This window comes from Equus caballus, chromosome 5 (genome assembly GCF_041296265.1).
Source record: "Equus caballus isolate H_3958 breed thoroughbred chromosome 5, TB-T2T, whole genome shotgun sequence".
In the NCBI taxonomy this organism is placed as follows: Eukaryota; Metazoa; Chordata; class Mammalia; order Perissodactyla; family Equidae; genus Equus; species Equus caballus.
In genome coordinates this window covers 27,881,371-27,903,173 of record NC_091688.1, presented here as the reverse complement: position 1 = coordinate 27,903,173, position 21,803 = coordinate 27,881,371, and the positions used below count along the sequence as shown (strand labels likewise).

Below are 21,803 nucleotides of genomic sequence, written 5' to 3'. Positions count from 1 at the left end.
AGAGGATTCTGGGAAGACGGCAGAGTAGGAAGCAGTAGGAATCTGTCTCCCAAACTAAGCAACAATTGAAATGGCAGAATCTGCCTGATAAAACTATTTTGGAACTTTGAAGTTTGTTTAAGGCTTGCAACTTCAAGGGGAAGACTTAGATAGGTATACTGAATTAATTTCAGCTCTTAGGAAGATAGCAGCTACCCTCCCTCCACTCTCAGAAGGTGGCAGGCAGCCGTGCAGGTGTTCCTGGAGCAGTTTGCAAGAGCCAGAGTGAGTAAAAGGGACTCTGTCCTCCAAATACAGGTATCTACGGTCTGACTGCTGAGTGGTGCTTCTGATCACAGAGAAGCAGACAAAGCAGCGGGCACTTGTCACACTCCCCTCCACTCTGCAAGCCCCTTCCTTCCCAGCTGGTGACTTCCAGGTGATTTAAAGACCCAGTGCCTTTTGTGCCCCTCTTCATTTTTCACTTTTTCCCTCTCAGGTGCAAGACATTAAAGACCAGGACAGTAAAACACAGCTGTATATATAAGGAAAATTAAGTGAGTCTGCATGATCAGGGAAAGGATCAGAAAAGACCTGATAAGACCTTCAGTTTACTCCTCAGGCTGATCCTCAGCACAGAGACACTGTACAACAATCTAAAACACAAAGATAATAACCAAAAACAGCAAGGCCTAAGGAACAGGGAGAATCTGATTTCCAGAGTTACCACATTATTAGATTCCAATGTCCAGTATTCCACAAACAAGTCACAAGGCATACAAAGAAACAGGAAAGTATAGCCCATTCAAAAGAAAAAAAATAAATCAACAGAAACTGTCTCTGAAAAAGACCTGATGGCAGATTTACTAGACAAAGATTTCAAAAGAACTGTCTTAAAGATGTTCAAAGAACTAAAGGAAGAAGTAGAGAAAGTCAAGAAAATGATATGTCAACAAGCGGAAATATCACTAAAGAGATACAAAATCCTAAAAAGAAACCAAAACAAAATTCTGGAGCTCAAAAGTATAATAACTGGTATGAAGAATTCACTAGAGGAATTAAAGGCAGATTTGAGCAGGGAGAAGAAATAATCAATGAACATAAAGAGAGGACAATGGAAATTACGGAGTTTGAGGAACAGAAAGAAGAGAGTGAAGAAAAGTGAACAGAGCCTAAGAGACCTATGGGATACCATCAAGTGGACAAACATACACATTGTGGGAATCCCAGAAGGAGAAGACAGACAGAAGGGGAAGAAAGAATATCTGAAGAAATAATGGCTGACAACTTCCCAAACTTGATGAAAGACACAAATATAAACATCTAAGAAACTCAACAACCTCCAGATAAAATGAACTCAAAGAGACCCACACTAACACACCTAATAATCTTATTGAGGAAGGCTTGTATGTGATGACTCACTTCTCTCTTCCTGCTTTCAAGATTCTCTCTTTGTCCTTGGCTTTTGAAAGTTTGATTATCAGCAGACTTCTCAGCAGAAACTTTGGAGGCCAGAAGACAGTGTACTTATACACTCCCAATGCTAAAAGAAAAAAAACTGTCACCCAAAAATCCACTACCCAGCAAAACTGTCCTTTAAAAGTGAAGGAGAAATTAAGACATTCCCAGATAAACAAAAGCTGAGGGAGTTCATGACAACTAGACCTCACCTGCAATAAAGGCTCAAGGGAGTCCTGCAAGGTGAAAGGAGGGGACACTAGACAGTAACTTTAAGCCATTTGACAAAATAAACATCTAACTAAAGGTAAATACACAGGTAATTATAAAGGCTTGTATTATTGTAACAATGGTTTGTGATTGCAATTTCTGTTTTCTTCATGATTTAAGAGAATAATATATTTAAAGAAAAACCCAATTATTAGTATAGAAACTAGTATTACTGTAACTTTGCTTTTTAACTCCAGATCTTGTTTTCTATATAAGAGACTAATGCACTTAAAACAATTCTTGGTTTACGTTTTGAGACACACAATAAATAAAGATGTAATTTTGTGACATTGACAACCAAACAGGGTGGGGATGGAGCTGTAAAGGAGCAGAGTTTCTGTATGTTACGAAGTTAAGCTGGCATAACTTCGAATTAGAGTGTTATAACTTTAGGATGGCAAATGTAATCCCCATGGCAACCACAAATAAAAAAGCCATAGAATATACACAAAAGAAAATAAGAAAGGAATTTAAACATTGCACTATAAAAAGGCAGCTAAACAAAAACAAAGATAGCAATTCAGGAAATGAGTGACAAAAAAAGCTGGAAAACAAATAGCACAATGACTCCTTACAAGTCATTACTTCAATGTAAATGGATTAAACTCTCTAATCAAACAACAGAGATTGGCAGAATGGATAAAAACACACGATCTAACTACATACTGTTTACAAGAGACTCACTTGAGATCCAAAGACAAAAAACAGGTTCAAAGTGAATGGATGAAAAAAGATATTCCATGCAAATAGCAACCAAAAGAGAGGAGGGTTAGCTATACTAATATCAGACAAATTGGACTTTAAATCAAATAAAGTTACAAGAGACAAACGTCATGATATATTAATAAAAGTTGATATAGCAAGAAATATAACAGTTATAAATATTTATGAATCTAATGACAGACCACTAAAATCTATGAAGCAAAAACTGACAGAACTGAAGGGAGAAATACACATTTTCACATAATAGGTATTTTACAACAGTTGGAGATTTAATACCCCACTCACAATAATGGAGAGAACAAGACAGAAGATGTGAAGAAAGAGAGGACTTAAACCTCACAACATTTCCGTGAGCCCCACTCCAACTCTGAGAGCTGGCCGTCTTAAACAGGGTGCCCTTTGTCATCAAGGATAAAGTCACCATAGTTTCTACATTTTTAATGCTTACAACAGGCTTATTATTACATACAGTAAGTATTATAGAATTTTTCTCTCTAATTTAAATTTCTTTCTATAAATTATACAACCTTTCAGTCTCCATAAAAACCCCAAGAACTGTTGGGCTACAAATACAACTGATCATATAGGAAAAAAAAAAAAAAAAGATGAAATCAACTTAAGCTTAAGAAGAGAAGCAAGACAAAAATGGAATTTGTAAAATTTACCTTTTTTCTTCTAAGGAGCAACTTACTTACCCCTCATCACACAAAAAGTGAGCTTCTGAATCAAACATATAGGAAGAATTTGGGGATGTTACTTCACCATATTTGAGTTGTGGAGTTGGACATTTTTTTCCTAAAATAAAATTTTCAAATTCGTTGTTTTACACCAATTTCAAAAGAGATTGCATCAAGATCAAAACTCTACACTGCTCTTTATAATTCATGTAATATTATTCTCTTTAACTATTGTAAGGACAAAATTAAAATTTACATTTACCCGGGTAACCAATTGCCAAGAAAAAGACTCCCTGGAGATTCCTCAAAGCGTGAAAAAAAACGCATTGCCATCTAAAGCCTAAGTTCACATGAGAAAATCATCATTGCCATAGTGGAAAATGGATCCTAAAATGTGTAAAAATCTCTAGAGCAAGCAAAAAACAAAAAGAGAAGAAAAGGCTTTGTTTGGAGCTGGCCTGGTGGCGCAGCAGTTGAGTTCGCACATTCTGCTTCAGTGGCCGGGGTTTTGCCGGTTCGGATCCCGGGTGCGGACATACGCACCGCTTGGCACGCCATGCTGTGGTAGGCGTCCCACATACAAAGTAGAGGAAGATGGGCACGGATGTTAGCTCAGGGCCAGTCTTCCTCAGCAAAAAGAGGAGGATTGGTGGCAGATGTTAGCTCAGGGCTAATCATCTTCTTCTTCAAAAAAGATTTTGTTTACTTACTTGTACAAGCTTCTTCAATTGGGAACCATGAGCCATTATGCTCACAAAAAGTCGAGAGGCTATAGGGAAACAGGCGCTCATATGCTGGGCGACACTCATAAAATAGTCTCTCCCCAGGAAAATAAACTCTGTCAGGTTTACCCTTGAGCTGCATAGTTTCAAATGTTGGCGGTGGCTCACAGGTACCTAGGAAGAAGAGAGTAAGTACATGAAAACAAAGTACTTTACCTCTTTCACCAGACAGGGCCTGTGGCCTGGCAGCAGGTAAGTAGTACAGAATAAATGGCAAGGTTCTAGGCAAGACGTTTAATGACTGTCCCATGCTTTTACCCAAGTGGTGGTAGCTGTGGACGATGTGTCTTGCTTGTTTTTAATAACATCTTATTAGCTTTTGGTTTCTTGGGGAATAAGCTTAATTTTCACTCAACAGTAAAATGAAGAGACAAAATCGATGTTTTTAGGTTTAAAAAATATATGCAGGAATATATCCTTCCCCACTTTTTTCTAAATTCATTCCCAAACTCACATCTCCTCGAAGAAGTCTCTATAGTATATACCACTCTGCTGAGATTACCCTCCACAGTTTGAAACACAAACTCATGATCACTTGGCACTGCAGGCTCAGTCTCCTCTCAGAAGGTGAGCTCCCAGAGCTCAGGGATCACATGCCTTCTTTTTCTACTACACCCTCTACCCAGCGGGTGCTCAAGAAATGCTATAGTAAGAGGCGGTAGTTAAATAAGCATCGTGGATTCCATAGATCAAAATAAATATGGGCTGAACTACTTCAAAATAAAAGACATCATTTTATAGTTTTCATAATAGTGAACTGAGCATTTTGTAAGTGAAGAGATGCCATTTAAATATCAAATGAACTACTTTGATAGCTTTACATGAAAAAAATTTTGCTTTCCTGGATATCACTGTATGTAAGTCCTAAAGGACTAAAAGAATGCAGAGGTCTCTCCTAAAGGTGAAAGGAGCTAAGAAGAAAAGAATGAAATCTATTTTGATCCCTGAGGTTTCTTTCTTACTCTCTGGATCTAGGTCTTACTTCAGACTGAGAGACTGGTCAAGCAAACTCTAAGCAAGTGAAATATTACTCTCCTTTCACATCATATTCTAAATTCTAAAACCTTCTCTATATACTCTATCAACATTTTATTTCCAACATGCACTGAAATCTACCTACGGGCAAAATGTTTTCAACATTTCTACTGTGCTGACCTTGACATCTGAATGTTCCTCAATCAACTGCCCAAAACAAAAGCAAAAAGCAAACAAAAAGCCCTAATAATTAAAAGCATTGATTAAAAAGATTAGTGTAGAGTTGAATTTTATTAATAATCTTAAATGTACTGACTATCCTGAACCAGACGTTCTCATTTCGCAACAGGAAAAAACAACCCCTGGGCTAGAAATGCTATAATTCCCATTCTAGACACAAATACATGACATCATTCTAGCATTTCCTGGAATCACCAAGAAAGTAATCAAGCAACAGCATGCCCATGATTAAATTATACAAGTATCCTTTGTTTTATGAACTCAATTCCAGTAACATCTTGAAAGCATATAAAGAAGAGAAGATTCCTAATTTGTACGGAAAAAGAAATGTCAATTGGATGGTTTAACCCATTCAACTAATTAAAATATTTCTTTCTCTTAACATGCATCATGAAATAGATGCTTTCAACAATGTGCAGGGTGTAAAATTTGGTTTGGCAACCGAATGATTAAAAGCTTTATACACTGTAATAACTGAGTCCAATATCACACTTTTTTTACAAACAAATTTCCCCTCTTGCTCAGAAGACTGAATTTTTCTCCTATAGAGATTTTCAAACTAAACATTCCCAGCTCTAGAAAAATAGTATCTTGACTTACTTTGTTTAAGATCATTCACAATATAACTATTATTAGGCTGCAATGCTATACTTCAATAATAGATGCCATTATACAATATGATAGGCTGCATCCAAAAAATTCCCCAAAGTTTCAGGTGAGTTTCAGGAAAGTGGAATAGTGCTCCACTATGGATCAAGAGATGTCCACCTTCTCTACATTTGCAAAAATTGTGCACACATTCTCTATCTTCTTGCAAAATCTAAAAATAACTCTGATGTAAGCACACAGCCACCACCTTGTCAAGATTGCTACCTTCAGAAAATCCTGGTCTCTGACTAAAACTGGACCAGCCTGCTCCTTCTCCCACCATCTACACAACCTATTTTTCTTCCTTCCTCTAAATGCAGACTCTGGGATCTACATCTGTCAATTTTATTTCTCACTTCCCACTTGTTTCTAGGCCTACAAAAATCACTTAAATTATGTTCAAAGTCATTAAGTGGCCTCATCCTTGGTAAATTCATCCTGACCCTTTCTTCCTCAGTAATTTTAGTTACTATGTCTATAACATCTGGAGCTATTGATCACTCTGTCTTCTCTCCCTCCTGCCTGAAAAGCTCTCTCCCCTTGGTTTCCAGGATAGTACACCACCCTGGTTTTCAGCTTGTCCTTTGGCTATTCTTCCTTCTCTGCCTGATCTGATAATGTAATGTTCCTAACGGGTGGTTCTAGGAACTCTTGTTATTTCATTCTGCAGCTTCCCCTGGGTCAGTATATACTCCCACGACTTCATTACCACAGATAAAAGCTGTCTCCCAAATCCCTCTTTCCATCTTAAGTTATTTAGCTGAGGCACCAAATCTGTTTTCAGTTGCCGCCCCACACAGCTCCACTTGGAATGTGTCACGCTATCTCAAATAACATAATGAAGCCAGAGCATGCTCTCTTTCCATTCTTCACCCTCACACATGCCCAGCAAACTTGTTATATTGTTTCCACAACTGAAATGGCTGTTCCATCTCTCTAATTCTATCCTTCACTTCTAATTCAAGCCTCTCTCATTTCTTATCTGGATTGCTACAAGAGTTTCTGAATAGATCTCCTTATCCGTCTTGACACCTTTCCTTCAATGGAAGGAATTCATTTTTCACATTGCTACCAGAGTAATACTGATATGATACAGTGACCAACCCTCTTCCAAGTCAGATGCCTGTCAATGGCTCCCCATTCCCCTCAAGATAACGTCTAAGGCCCCTTCACATGGCTAACAGACTTCTAAAATCTGTCACTATCAGGACACTGCTCACTCTTGCACACTATTCTCAAGTCATATTCAATTCCACGTAGTGCCCATTCAGTTACTTAGACTACATTAGTACAGCAGGCTCTATGCATCACTTTACTTCAACTTTGACCAGAGACCCTGCCATTCCTCCCACCCACTCATCCTTCAGTTTCATCTTAGATGCCACTTCTTCCTTGAAGCTCTTGACAGCTCTCAGTCAAAAAACTGGGTTAAGTGTTCTCCTGCTGCCCCAACTAACGTTTTCCATAGCACTTTTCATATTGTAATTCTTTATTATTTATACTGCCTATGAGACTGTCACCTTCTTGAGGACCACGTCTCATTCATCACTGCACTTCTAGGACCTAGCACGAGAGCTGAATGAGCACTGGTATGAATCACTTCTATACACTCTTAGATCCAAATTCAAATCTTTACTGTTCAGCCAACCTCTTCCAGAGGTATCTGCAAATTATGTTTTTCTTTGCTGTTTTTATGCCTGTCTTCAATTTTATTTCATTGGTTTAGTTATAGACACTTCCCTTTGTGAACAAACTTTTGGGATCCTTCTCCTTGGTCTAACAGGCAAATCTAGCAAGCGAGTTACATAGGCTTAAAGTCAGTACAAAAATCCAAGCTGTGCTATAAAGCGTCCGTGCAGGCCATCTTAAGCCTGTGTTAAAATGGCTTTGCAAGCCCACGCCTCATCACCGAAGATGCCAGCTGGAGAGAATAACAAGAAAAGATAAAGAGTATCTTGCTCTCACTTTCCCTAGCTGCATTTCTTAGAGACTGAGGGACAAGTAATGACCCTGGTCCTTGCCACACAGAGATAACATGGACTTACCAGCCTTGCTTAATGTCTAACCCAAAAGTTCTTGTTTATGTTGTCTTGAAGTATGTGAATATTAGATGCATTAGCCATTCCCTGCACGCTAGAAAGTATATAAAGTACATAAACTGCAGCCACATCTGCAGAACTTGGAGCAGCTCCTCAGAATACTCTGTTGGACTGTCCCCTAGGTCTCCAGTTCCTCACTTTGATTATCAAATAAACTCCTTCATTTCACCTTTATCTAGACTCTTTATTTCAGCTGAAGCTTTTAACAGAGTTTTCAATTTTTTTAGGTCAAAATATTTATACTTTTATTATTTTATTGTGAACCTATTCCCTATTACTGCTATTATTACAAATGGTATTTTAACACTATCAAAGGTGCACTCAAAATATTGAGGTTTATTATTTTCTCCTAAAGTATGAGAATGAAAGATTCCAGTACTTAGTACTTACAACAATAGTGATGAGAGTAATAATTCTAGAAATGGAAAATTTAAGCACTATTTGTGCCAACCATTATTATTTTTTTTTTTTAAAGATTTTATTTTTTCCTTTTTCTCCCGAAAGCCCCCCAGTACATAGTTGTGCACTCTTCGTTGTGGGTTCCTCTAGTTGTGGCATGTGGGACGCTGCCTCAGCGTGGTCTGACGAGCAGTGCCATGTCCGCGCCCAGGATTCGAACCGACGAAACACTGGGCCGCCTGCAGCGGAGCGCGCGAACCCAACCACTCGGCCACGGGGCCAGCCCCGCCAACCATTATTTTAAGTGCTTTTAAACTAACTTAGTCTTCATAGTCATCCTATGAGCTGGGTACCATTTCCCCATCTTTAAGATGAGCAAACTGAGACACAGGAAGGTGAATTAACTTTCCCAAGAAACTTTCTCAGTAGGTAGCAGACCCAGGAGTCTAGCCAGGGAGCCTGGTTCCACTATGACCACTGCTTCCCATCACTGTCTCTCATCTGGAACCCTCATGTGCTTACACCAACACACTCTGTCTACAAGTTGGTCTTCAAGAAATGGTCTGCATTGTGCTAAGTCAAACAGAAGGGCTCAAGGTGCCTTAAAAGGACAGGTAATAACATTATGTCTGAATTTTATGATGGTAATTGTTCATTCCCAACTATCCTATTGGTTTCATAATTATTCACTCTGTGATCTAGTCCTTCCTTGCTCTCGCCTCCTTTGCCCTACTGCTGCCTCACTGGGTAGCCTGGCAGTCCCTGAGTCCCTGAGCCATGTCCTATCTCTGAGCCATTGCTCACACTGCTCCCTCTGCTCAGAACACCCTTCCTTCCTGCTCAGCAGCAACTCCTGCTCAACGCTTGTCCTCTTAGACTTAATCCCCTCAACATCTGCTCTAGAAAGCACTTTCTGCTTCCCCAAAGACGCAGTGAGCAGTCCCTCTCCTGGACGCTCCTCTGCATGGATCTCTCAGGTCACTGTCACATGTTTTTGGGTTGAATAGTTCACAGGCTGACTCCATTCATCCATGTGGCCATAACATCTAGCACAGTATGTCCTTCATAGCGGCTATTCAAAAACATTTGGTGCTCAAAGTACCACTGCTGTCAAACAGAGAACAATGGAGAAGAACATACTGTAATGAATCTAATATTGAAAATCATCATCTTAAAGCTTTATGCACTGGAGAAAGGTTTGGCCGTGTAGTTTCTTTTGCTGCCTATCTCCCAGGATCCTGGTAACCTAGCAACTGACCAGACAAGGGCTGCTCTCTTTGCGTTGTAATATGCAGAGTAAGTAAACTAAGAAACTACTGTGTAAGCACTTACTGATCTTGGTTTCTTTACTGGAAAGAAAGAAAAGACCTAAAATAGGCAGAAGAGACCATCCATAACAGGAGATTGTGGATTTTGTCCAAAAAACCAGACTTCTTCTGGAGCAACGAGACTGGTCCCAAAATTTGACAAATGTTACCTTCTGTGACCTCATACCATTTGGCAACCACCTCTGAGATGACAAGCCTCCCAGGCACAAGTGTCTGCCCACAAAACTTTCTCCTCAGGAGCTGATTCAGAAGTGAAACGTGTATTTTATCCACATTTTCCCTGCCCGGCACAGTGAGTTCTCATTTCTACTTTCTCTATGTTTCATACCTTTCCTGATTTTACCTTTCCACCTTTTCTTCATTTGTAGTTTTGTTAACTTCCATGTTGCATCCTATCCCTTGTATTTATCTGTTTTCCTCTCTTCCAAATAGTATTCATAGTTCCCTTCAACTTCCAGCTTTAAGCCTAATCTAAAATTTATTCTTTTTTCAAAAAATTCCTTTTGTTTCTCCCTTACCACCAGTGTTCTGCTCCTGCCCTCCCACCACAAAATGAACTTCTTAAAGATCAGTAACAAGCGAGACTGGAGCATTGTGAGCCCCGCAGACTCTACATAAAATGGGAAGCCAGAGCCTCCTGGGCCCTCAGCGGGCCCTGCCTCAGCCTTTCAGGCACCGCAGAAAGGCCATCCTAACCATGCTGCTTTGAAGAACCTTCCCCTGGAGGCAGGAGGCATTTTCTCCTGGGCTCTGGCCCCAGCCGAATACTATGTTTAATTTTCTCATACTTACTAGTTATACAGGAGTGTATAACTCCTTCATACTGAGGCAAAAAAAATGGGCATTTGGAACCACAAGTGTGACAAGACAGACAAGACCTCTGTATTCTAGTGGGGAGCAAACAGAAAAGAGAGTTTGGGAAGGGCGACTACACATGAGGGGGGATTTAAGCTGGAGAGTGTGTGTGTCTACCTGAGACAGGGTGGGCAAAGGAGGTCCCTGGGGGGTAGGGGCAGGGTAACATCTCAGCTGAGTCTGAAGAATAAAAAGGAATCAATCATGAAAGAAGCAGGAGGATGATGTTGCAAGGCTGAGGGAATAGCAAGTGCAGAAGCCCCAAAGTGGCAGAGCTGGCCTGTTTGATGAGCAGAAAAGTCTTCCCAGCCTCCACTTATTTGCTAAATGCTGTCAGAGTCTCAGGCTCCTTTTCTCCAGAGCACTTCTCTTGGGTTATAATGTATCCGTTAGTATTATGTTTTTGTTACTGTCTCCCAATAAATTTTAGGAAATATTTCTTGATTATCTACTGTGTGCTTGGCACTGGGGATCTAACAGTGAGCAAATACCGTCTCTGCTTATATTCGGGTGTGTGTGCAGACAGACAATAAAGATCATGAAAACAGGAGTGGTTTGTTATTGCTGAGCAGGGTACCCTCAGGACCAGCACAGGACCTGGCACAGGGAAGGCAAATCTTTGTGGAATGAATGCTGCTAAGGAAAGAATGCAGCATACAAACGGTATATGTAACAGGATCCTGAAAATAACTTGGGCAAAGGAACACAAGAACATTAGAAGACAGAGGAAATATACCAAAGTATTTAAAATGGTTGTCCTTTGTGTAAGTTTTATACAATAAGCATGTCTTTTTCAGTATATACAGTTTTTAAAGTATTTATTTGATTCAATGAAACATGAAACAAACTTAGTAGACAGGCCTTCGGCCATACTTTTTGAGCTATAGAGGAAAGCTAGATTAACATTATTTATGGTTCACCTCTTAGGATAATCATTTGTCACTAGGTTTGGCTACCAATGTGTTTTAAGTTACTTCGGATATCCCTTCAAATATGATCCAAAATAATAAAAAGAAGGGAACAATGCCAAAAAGCCATTCGGTAACAGACGTGGATACTGCCTGTATTGGATGGGAACAGGAAGATAACTACCCGGCAAAAAAAAAAAACAAAAACGCAACAACCTGCAAGCCAATACCAGTATGATCTTGGGCAAGAAGGAGCCTGAGAACGTCAGGTACAAAAGCGTGGCGCGCCCCTCCCAAACCCTCGGAACCCCAGGCACCCAGAGCCTGCTCTCACCCCAGCAGTACAGGCACACCACACGCTTCCCAGCCCCCTGACGAAGCGAGCAGCGGGCCTCCTCGCTCCACACGCACCGCTGGGCTGGCCACTTCCGTGGAACACACACCCGACAACACCGCCCGCGGCTTCCCCAGCCCAGCCACGCGGGGCACAAATACCCCTCTCAACACGGCACCATCCGGCCCAGGGAAGCAGGGCAAACCCTCCCCACCGGCACAGCACGAGTCCCAGCAACTCCCCCACGCTCCTGGGCACTCAAGAGCAAGCCCTCACCGCAAGCACCGCGTCCGCGCTCCCATCCCGACTTGGCTCAGTGCCGGTAACAGCCTGCAAGCTTTCGCTAGGGACACAGCCTGGCCCGGTCAACACCGGCTCACCCACCCCGCCGCACCGCTCGGTGCCGACCACCAAGCAAGCCTTCACCTCCTGCGCTTCGTGGTCCTCACCGCCGGGATCCCTGCACAGCGCCACCCGGGGGGAAGGCTGGCCACGCACTACACACTCCGCACGACCCGGGTCGACTCAGCCCCGCGCCACCTGCACGACCCAACGAGCGAAGTTCCCCCGCCCTCGGCTCCGGTCGGCCTGCCCCCGACCCGCTCCCGTTCGCGGTGGAGCGCACGCCCTCTCCAGGCTCCTACCGGACGGGGATACGGGTAGCGGGAGCACTAGGGCCCCTAAAAGGATCCCAGCGGAGCACCAAGAAGAGAAGTGGCTCTGGGGGCAACAGAGAGATGCCGAGAGCCGCGCGCAAGAAGCCATCATTTTCGGGGAGATCCGCGAGATTCCCGCGAGGCGGGCCAGCGGAGCTTTTCGAGTCTGGTCACCAAACGCAACAATCCACGAGCTCACCAAGTGTGAAGGGCGGCACGGCGGGTGGGCGTGGCCTGTGGCAACCTGGGGCGGAAGTGACGTGACGCACCTGGGCCGAGGGGCGGGGCCAATGGGGCGGCTGCAGAACGGGGCCTCGGCTCAGGGAAAGCGCGTTAGGGCCGAAGAGGACGCCGCCGGGAACTGATGGACCCGCGTCTGCGGGCGGCTCCGGCTCCTCCCGCGTGAGCCTGACCGCTCTCTGGCCGCACCCTCTGCAGACCTGCCCGGGAGCCCCGAGGAGGCTTGCGGGAAACGGCTGGGTCACCGCCGCATTCGTACGCGGTTAACACCCCACGCAGGAAGGGCGGAAAGGAAACAAGAGCTGGCGGGTCGTCAGTGGCCCTTTTCCGGATCGGTGGATCGAAAACTAAAGCGCCTCGACCTGAAAATAGAAACCGGGAGCCCAGGCAGCGGGTCACCGTGGGACCAGCCGCCTCCGGGCTTCAGTTGTCCTGGGGCGCTCTGGGCTTCAGGACTACCTGGGCCCTCAGTATTCAGCATCAGTCAGGCACAATTAGGGACAATACCTGAGAGCTGTGGTTGAGCCTCTGCTACTGCATCCCGTGCAGGCCTGCTAGAGTTCAAAACCATGAAGACTCGGCCTCTGCACTCGCAACCCCTATCGTGAATTACTCTCCCCCCACTACCTTGAGAGCACGCCTGGGAAGGTCAATTATTAAAGGACACGGGGCCCTTAGACGCTGGGCCTCAGTTCTGTGGGGCCCTTGCCCTTAAGCAACTCAATGTTTTATTGAAGATGTGAATCCTTAAAACAAAATGGTAAGCAAAATGTAGTTTATTAGGAAATAACAGAGGAATTGCAATTTGGGACGTGGAAACTATAGTGAACCATACAGACAAATCCAGAGAACGAAGGAAGGGAGAAAGTGGGAAGGAGCTGTTTTAAGCAGTTCATTGGAGGAAACCAGGAGCTCGAAGTGGTGGTGGCTTCTCATTGGCTGCTTGCTGTTGCTGGGTGAGGAGGAAATCTTCCTCTCTTGCTGGGGCTGTAAGCAGGAGGAGTGGTAATGCATGAGGGCTTCACCGTCAGGGCCTCCTGACTCCATTTTGAGGGAGGTTTTTCTTTATTCACTTAGAGAGAGACGAAGATACATGCATGAAAATCATAAAGACAAGGGTGTATTAAATGCCAAATTCTTGGAAGCAATGAATGTCATTAGAGTTGGGATGGGTAGGAATTGGATAGGTGAAGTGGATAAGGGGAAGAACTTTTCTGGAGAAACAATCTCTCAGACAGTGCTGGAAAATTAAGAATGAGCAAGATTTATTTGTACAGTTGTGAGTAAGCCTGTAAGGCTAATAAAAGAAAAAACAGGTAACATGACTGGTATTAAAAGGCAAACAAAAGGAGTTGACATTTTCTTCCTATTACTTGGCGAAGAATAAAAACAGTCAACCAACGTGAGTAAACATACTGAGGGGACCAGCATCCGCAAACTTTTAGCTTTTAACATAAGTTTTGTGCGTGTTAAAAGTTTTTAAATAGAAATGATTTTTCAACCATCAGTTCCATTTAGAGTTTATCCCCTAAGAAATCATCAAAGCTATGAGCAAAGATGTATAATTTTGAAAAAAATATAAACCATAACTGTCAGCCAAATTATTAAGGAATTTATGGTAGGTCACTTTATGGGATATAATTCTATGCAGCAAGCAGTGTAAAAAATACTGATGTGACAAACTGTGGAACAGAAGTGGAAAAAGCAGACTCCAAATCAGTATATACCCTTTAGCTTTCCTTTTTTCTTTTCTTTTTTCTCTTTGGTGAGCAAGATTGGCTCTGAGCTAAAATCTGTTGCCAATCTTCCTCTTTTTGCTTGAGAAAGATTGGCACTGAGCTAACATTTCTGCCAATCTTCCTCTATTTTGTATGTGGGATGTGGCCACAGTGTGGCTTGATGAACAGTGTGTAGGTCCACACCCAGGATCTGAACCTGCAAACGCCAGGCCGCCAACGTGGAGCACACAAACTTAACCACTATGCTACCAGGCAGGCCTTTAGCATTCCTTTTATTAAAACAAAAGTAGTATATTGATACATGTAAAAAGAAATTAGTTGGAAATATATGAAAATTAACTAATAGTTGATAGGATTATGGTAATTTCATTTTTTTTGTGGTTTTCATTTTTCTATATTGACCCTATGTTACATTTGGAATCAGGTAAAGAAAAAATTCTTAAATCTAACATATATATTAACTGCTATTTTATTCATAGGCTGGTGGGGATAGAGGCTGTAACAGACAGGATTATGTATGAGAGGATGGTGAGTACATGAAAGCTCTCTCTCTAAACCTCAAATGCATCTTCTGGAATTACAAAACTTTATATATACTTAAACAATTCTATATCTGAGATGTACCAAAAACATTCCAGGTTCAACAAACCATGTAATTTCCTCTTCCTCTCAGAACACCACAATTTTTTGGATTATTTGAATTCAAATATCAAATATTCAAATATCAAAAAATATTGAATTTTTTGAATATTTCTTGACAGAATGTAAAACACTAAGTGTGGATCTGATGTATAAAATAAACACTTTAGTATCTTGGATTATAAAACCGAGATAGTCATTGATGACACTTAATTGAAAGGTATAATTAAGGACACAGTAAATAGGAAACTCAGTGAGGCGGAATTATCATTTCTATTCATTCTTACAGTTGTAAAAGAGTGATAGAATGGACATGTTCTGTGGCTCAAGGTTGGCACTTATTTGTGAAAACAGAGAATCTATTGTTCTCTACAAACATCTGTACACAATGTTCTATGTCAATAATATCTTGATGAAGCTGAAAAAAAACCTTTCCATCTATTTATAGGCTTGGAAGTAAGTATTTTTTTCCCATGAGAATTTGAAAGATAGGGGAAAAATATGGAATATGGCTAATGGTTGGTATTCTACTTACAGGTGCTAGATTAGATTCAAGGTTTGGGGTTTTACAGAACTTTCAATCAGTGAAATTTCTAGACTGGGATTCATCAAACCATTCTTAATTTAATTGAAGACTTTAGCATTGATTTCTTTAACTTATTTTGATTTCACCCTACTGTGGCTCCATTTGAAAGGTTCTGAGCCTTGTTCCCTATTTTTCTGGACTAGCTCCATGAAACAGCGATAGTGTTTTCTCGCTGTATCTCCAGTGTAGAGACTGTTCTAGTCTATAGTAGTGTATAATAAATAACAAATAATGAAATAAATGGGTGTTGCTGTCAAGTGCATTTAATGCATCTCTGCCAGTTCTCCCCCAGCATGGATTTACCAAATGCTGGGAAAGTTCTGAGAGATTTTGATTTTAGTAATTTTAGACACTAGGAACAAAGTGGGATTTGTCTCTGAAAGGAATGAGCTACACCTGTCTGCGCAGAAAACTTTCCTAAACCAGGCATTGTAAGCTGGCCTGTGAAGTGGAGCTCCTGTCTCTCCATGAGCCTTGAGATGATTTTAGTGACCGAGTTCAAAGGGAGAGTATTGACCATGAACTTCCTAAGGTCCTGACAGGAACAGAACTCAAGAGTCAAGGCTTTGAGTGAAGTAGGCAGTAAATACTAGGGGTTTATCTAACTGCCACTAAAGATTTTGTCAAACTGCCAAAGAGAAAATGAGGAGAGAATGGAGAATACACAGGTGTGTAGACTAGGCTTTGAGCCATATGGTAGACCTCCTTTAGGCATTCTGAATGGCAGTAGGCTGGAGGTAGGTGTGTGGGGATGTCATGCAACAGAGGCCAACTTCTTTAAAATAAAACTTAACATTTGGTGCTTCTTTGCCTCCTCAATTAGTATATTTACGTTATGCTCTTCAGGGGTGAGGGAAGCAGCGTGAATGGGCCTGTGAAGGCTCTCAGAAAAGGCTTTCCACCATCACTGTGAATTCCACATTAGGTATTTGTGAAAACCTGAAAGAGAATGGCTAAACAGAGGATAGTTAAGCCCCTTTGTGATCTTGGCCTTGGGACCTGTGCCATCTCTGTTTGCACCTGGCAAAGCACCTGCCAGCCAACTGACCTTCATATTTAGCTGTTAAAGAGCATTAGTGTGGTATGCCACACCCAGAGCAAGGATTCTGAAACCAATCAAGTGCAGAAAGGAGGGCATTTTTCAGAAGGAACGCATATTTACTTTGTTTCCTCTTGGCTTTTGGAGGCTTTAAAAAGTAAGTATATTATAAACCATGTTCGATTAGTAGATTTGCAAAGATAAAATCTTTTATTTCTTTTTCATGATGGTGGAGACACAAAGTTTCATTTAAATGTCATAGACTTTAACTTACATCTCACCCTTAAGTGTACAAAAATGCAAACGAAACAAAACAAAGTTAGAATATCAGCATTAGGAATAGCTTTGGAGACCAATTGGTCCAGCCCCTGCTTTTCCGATGGAAAATGTTAAGGCCAGAGGCTAACAGAATTGCTCAATAAGACAAGGTGATATATACAGTATTTCCCATAGACAACTGTTGATTAAAGAAACAACTGATTTCTTGCAATTAAAAAGTCACAAGCATCAGATATTTGTTAATCACATTGCTCACTGACCTACTACGTTCTGGAACAAAAAAAAAGAATGCAGAATTTTTTCTTGTGACGGGGAATTTTAATCCTAAGAAAGGCAAATTCCTGATCGATTAATTTCTAGCCCTTTTTTAAAATTTAATTCTATAGAAACCTAAGAGATAATAAGTCTTGCTAAAGTTTCAAGTAAGCAAAACCATTGAGCATCTTTTCACGTATCTGTGGGCTACTTGCCCTTCTTTTTTTGGTGACTTGGGTGTATGTCTTTTGCCCAATTAGGGGGAGGAGGGGAGGAGGGGAGTTTAAATATTAACTCTAAATAAGCCAATTACCTTTTGTCTGTTATGTAAGTTAAATTTTTTCTCCCAGTTTGTCCAGTGACTTTTCTTATTGTGGGTTTTTTCTATCTTGCATAATTTCAAATTGAAATTCAAGTTGATGTCCAGCTTATTATATTTATCAAGGTTAATGTGGCAGAATACATGCTAAAAACAACTATTAAAATCAAGAATTACACAGAGTTAGCAGTAGGCATATACAAATCTATTGTTAAATATCCAGAAGGATTCTGATGTTTTCTGGAGATCATTAGCATGGCCCACAATATCATATCAAATACATATTCTGAATCCATATGAAAGTAATCTAGTTACTTTTATAATAATTATTCTTTTATTTAAATTTTAGTATGTTTTTTATACAGAACATAGTATGAAGTGCTTTTGAAATAGAGCTTAGGAAATATCCAAAGCTCAAGAATGCTAACCACTGGGTGGAGGCTCTTATAGGTGATTTTTATATTCTTTTCCTTTTTTGCTCAGGAAGACTCGCCCTGAGCTAACATCCATGCCAGTCTTCCTCTATTTTGTATGTGGTTCACTGCCACAGCATGGCCACCAATGAGTGGTGTAGGTCTGCACCCAGGAACTGAACCCCAGGCCGCTGAAGCAGAGTGCATGCAACTGAACCACCAGGCCACGGAGCCAGCCCTATATTCATTATATTTCTGTGTTTTCAATAAGGAGCACATATTCTTGAAAGAAAGTTGTTTATTTTAAAAATGGTATAGACAGGAACTGCTGTGCCTTCCAAAAAGGGACAGCACTTTGGACTGGAGTTATTTGGGTGAGCGAATTCTAAGTTGGGTTAATGCAACTAGGATTGGAAGAAAGGTGGCAAAGTGTTTTGGCAGGCAACCTGGAAAGAATGAGGTGATATCCAGTGATATTTTGAACACTCCTGTGGAATGTTTTTAGATGAACTTTTGTAAAGACAAGCATTGCCCTCACAAACTGCTGTCATTTTGTCTGTTTATATTTGGTGGTGGCATGGCTGACTGAATCAGTTTTGCACAGCTCTTCCATTATGGTACCCCACTAGTAAAGAGAAACAAATGTATCACCCCAAGAGCCTTGGAGGCAGAATTTAAAGCATCTCTGAAACCACAGTCTTCTCTGTCTGATTTTATCGTGAAATCTCCTGCATTTTTTGCCTTCTGCAACCTTATATATGTATTTGTGTTAATATAGAAATAATGGTATTTTCTCTTTGATCTATTGGGATAACATTAGAAAAAATGTTCTCCTAGGAGGCCATGCCATTTTCACTCATGACTTCTATATCTATATATCTATATCTATAAACTAGCCAAACATCCTCAGGTATTTGCAAACACCCATTTGAGAAGGATCAAAGTAAATGATCATTAACCTTTCAAAAAAGTAAATGACCAATTCTGAATTTTTAAAAATCAACGCACATTTCATTTGCTTCCATAAACAGTCATGAAAAACAAGCTATTAGATAGAAGCCAAGTATGTAAAAGCTGGATAAAAAAGCCAGATAACAAATATAAGGCTATTCAAATTCATTTCTTTTTAGGGGAAAATAGAACATAATCTGTATTTTTGTTTACTTGGAAATATTTGAATTACCTATATCTTGGTGAACTATACAATGCGTTTCCCACTCCCTTAACTTTTCCTGCGGCCACTTGTACTGTCTTCTGTTGAATTTAGGATTTCTGACATGTGTAGACAGAAAATGCCAGGTTTTGATTAATGCACAACAATATGGGAAAGAGGTAGGACAGAAAGAAAGAAAATTTACTAAAACATATGGTGTTTTTTCTTCTACTTTCTACAAGAGCAACCTAAACCCTTTCAAGGGCTTTTGGTGCTGTTGTTTCTGACAATACCCTGAGGATCTTCTGGACGGGAAATTTTAGGACTCCTGTGTGTAGCCAGAGTAGGGAGGGACCAGTTGAATTGCTCTGTTAGATAAAGAAAAATGAGGTTACCCTGAGAACGCATTAAAGATCTGAACAAAAGGGACAAGTGTCTAATGTGAGAAGGCCTGGGAAAAGGGTGGCCTGCCAGGCTTAAAGAAGGACCAGCAGTGAGAAGATCCTCATGTTATGACAGGGTTCAGGGGTCAGCAGACTTTTCCCCTTAAGGGCCAGATAGTAAGTACTTTGGTTTTGTGCGCCATGCAGTCTGTGAGTCTCTGTGGCATCTACTCAACTCTGCTGTTGTGTGGAAGCAGCCATAGACAATAGGTAAATGAATGAGTGTGGCTCTGTCCAGTAAATCTTTATTTTCAAGAACAGTGCCTTTTAATGCAGTGATTTCTCATATTGTGTTCTATGTTGTGTGCCACTTAGGGTTGAAGTATAATTTCCCTTTTCACCCCAAATATTTAGCAAACAGCTAAACATTTACTAGACAACAACTTATAGTTAGGCTGCTGTGAATAGGTGGAATGAAGGGGTAAGGAATTGGAACAAGTCCGAGTGGAGGAGGACAGAGAGGAGAAGCAGTCACAGGAGGCCAGGTGAGGTCGAGAATTCAGAGAAAGTCGGAAAGCAGGGGACGAGGTAAAGCGAAGGTCTCCACAGGATCCCTAGAGATGCCGCACATCTAAGAGAAGCCAGAGGACTTGGAGGCTCACCCCAGTGGCAAATGCTTGCGTTCCACCAGAAAAAGAAAAGCTCACTACTTCTCAAGGGTTCACAGCATAAATGCACAAAAACCTAGGAATGCTTTGAAAAAACAGTGTCTGTGCACAGCACTGACAGAGTCATCACCCCAAATCACTGGAAACAACATAATCCAAGAAAAAACAACAGTAAAGGCGTTTCCAGCTCCTGAAGTACTTCCTAACTTCTTAGGTATCAGTGATCCAGCTAGTGCAATATCATAGTCAAATCCTGTTTCCATTTTCTGTATTCCACTTGTTGAAAACATTGTGAATTCAGTGTGTGCTTGTTACCTGCCATTCTCCTGATTTGTTTGCAGACTTTGAGGCTGAACACAGTTGCCTTGTTGGGGATGTAAATGGATAATCACTTCTTTAGATTTTCCATCGGTATTATTGCTAATTGGTAGAGGAGAAAAAATATGAAAAATGTCTTAATTATATATGTTTCAGTTTTAAAAGAAATCAGTAGCTTTCATTTTGAAATTTAGGGCATAATTTGCCTCAAGTTTCTGAAATCTTTGCAAGATATCTAAAAGGAAAGACATAACCAAATACCACCTTTCAAGACTAAGTGAAAACTTGGATTAGGAAATAATACTAAATACTAAATAATACTATCCTCTACATTGTCTCAGAAGACTCTAACTTGCTTATAGACAAGTGTCCATCCCTTCCAACAACACATTTCACTATTTCCAAAGTAATTTAGGCAAAGTAATGTCAGCATCATGGCGGAGTGAGGTGTTCCCTTTGTCTCTCCCCTCTTTAAGTTACAGCCAGTCGGACATCCACAGACCAACAAAGGAGTCTGCACAGCACACCCGAATGCCTGAGAGATCCCTCCATCCATACATCTGAAGGTGGGTGGACTGGACATCCTGGAGGCAGTGGAACTAGGGTAGCAGCAGCACAAGCTCCTGAGACCAGAGGTTCCAGGATCTGCAGCCATGCCTGGGAACGGTGGCTCCAGGAACTGAGGTAATACCTGCCAATGGAGGCTGCAGGAATCCAGGCAGCCCACATTCCTAGAAGTGCCAGGAATCACTGCGGGTGCACAATCAGAGACTCTGGGAACTGCATCGAAACCCATGACCCAGCCCACTCCCTTGGCCGCAGCACCTCTGAAACTGGACCTTTCAGCAGTGGGGGCTGCATGCAAGAAGCAGATAGCCCCAGCAGCAGTGGTGATGCCCATGACCTGGGGTTTCAAAAAGCACACGGGAGACCAGAGGCTATGGGAGCTGCAACAGTACTCATGGCTTAGCCCCTACCTCTCCTCCAGCAGTGTCAGGTGGTGCCTGTGACCTGAGGCTTTAGGAGCCACAGCAGTTCCTACAACCCAGCCCTCAGTGGCGGAACCCTCAACACCAGCCCTACCAGCAGCAGGGACTGCATACAAGACTCTGGGCCCCTGGCAGCAGTGGTGACACCTGTGAACCTAGTACCCGGCAGTGATGCTGCCAGCACCCCCAGATAACCTGGAACAGCACAGTCAGCGCAAGAGGCAGCAGCACCTAAGCCTCTGGACAGCCTGTGGAGAGCCAGGTAACAAGAAAAGCAGAGCCCACAACCCTGGCCCCCCCAGATGCAGAGGTACCCACAACTTTAGCCCCCCCCCATAGCAGTGATGCCTGCAGACCCAACAAACCCAGACATGGTGGAGGTGCCTGTGACCCCAGCTCCTTCCCCACTCTCCCCCTCCCCTCCACCACAGTGGGGGAACACAAGACCCAGG

General features: G+C 41.8%; 3 protein-coding genes across 6 annotated transcripts in view; 1 reads left to right on the top strand and 2 right to left on the bottom strand.

Moving 5' to 3' along the window:
- The window catches only part of LOC100057335 (membrane cofactor protein), a 37,112-nt gene extending 24,558 nt beyond the window's left edge, over positions 1-12,554 (bottom strand). Inside the window, exons 1-3 of the mRNA XM_023640793.2 lie at positions 12,320-12,554; positions 3,818-4,003; positions 3,126-3,225 (exon numbers count right to left, since the gene is read on the bottom strand). Coding sequence (XP_023496561.1) covers positions 3,126-3,225; positions 3,818-4,003; positions 12,320-12,443 — 410 coding nt within the window. The 5' untranslated portion in view covers positions 12,444-12,554. The remainder of the gene's footprint in view (positions 1-3,125; positions 3,226-3,817; positions 4,004-12,319) is intronic.
- Positions 12,555-12,598: 44 nt separating this feature from the next.
- Positions 12,599-21,803, top strand: part of LOC106783153 (complement component receptor 1-like protein) — a 245,565-nt gene continuing 236,360 nt past the window's right edge. For all 4 annotated transcript variants that reach the window (XR_011439066.1, XR_011439067.1, XR_011439068.1 and 1 more), the window contains exons 1-2: positions 12,599-13,331; positions 14,790-14,838. The gene's annotated coding sequence lies outside the window, so the exon portion shown is untranslated. The remainder of the gene's footprint in view (positions 13,332-14,789; positions 14,839-21,803) is intronic.
- LOC100057298 (complement receptor type 2) overlaps positions 13,330-21,803 on the bottom strand; it is a 151,469-nt gene continuing 142,995 nt past the window's right edge. The window contains exons 50-51 of the mRNA XM_070267887.1: positions 20,360-20,464; positions 13,330-13,643 (exon numbers count right to left, since the gene is read on the bottom strand). Coding sequence (XP_070123988.1) covers positions 13,637-13,643; positions 20,360-20,464 — 112 coding nt within the window. The 3' untranslated portion in view covers positions 13,330-13,636. The remainder of the gene's footprint in view (positions 13,644-20,359; positions 20,465-21,803) is intronic.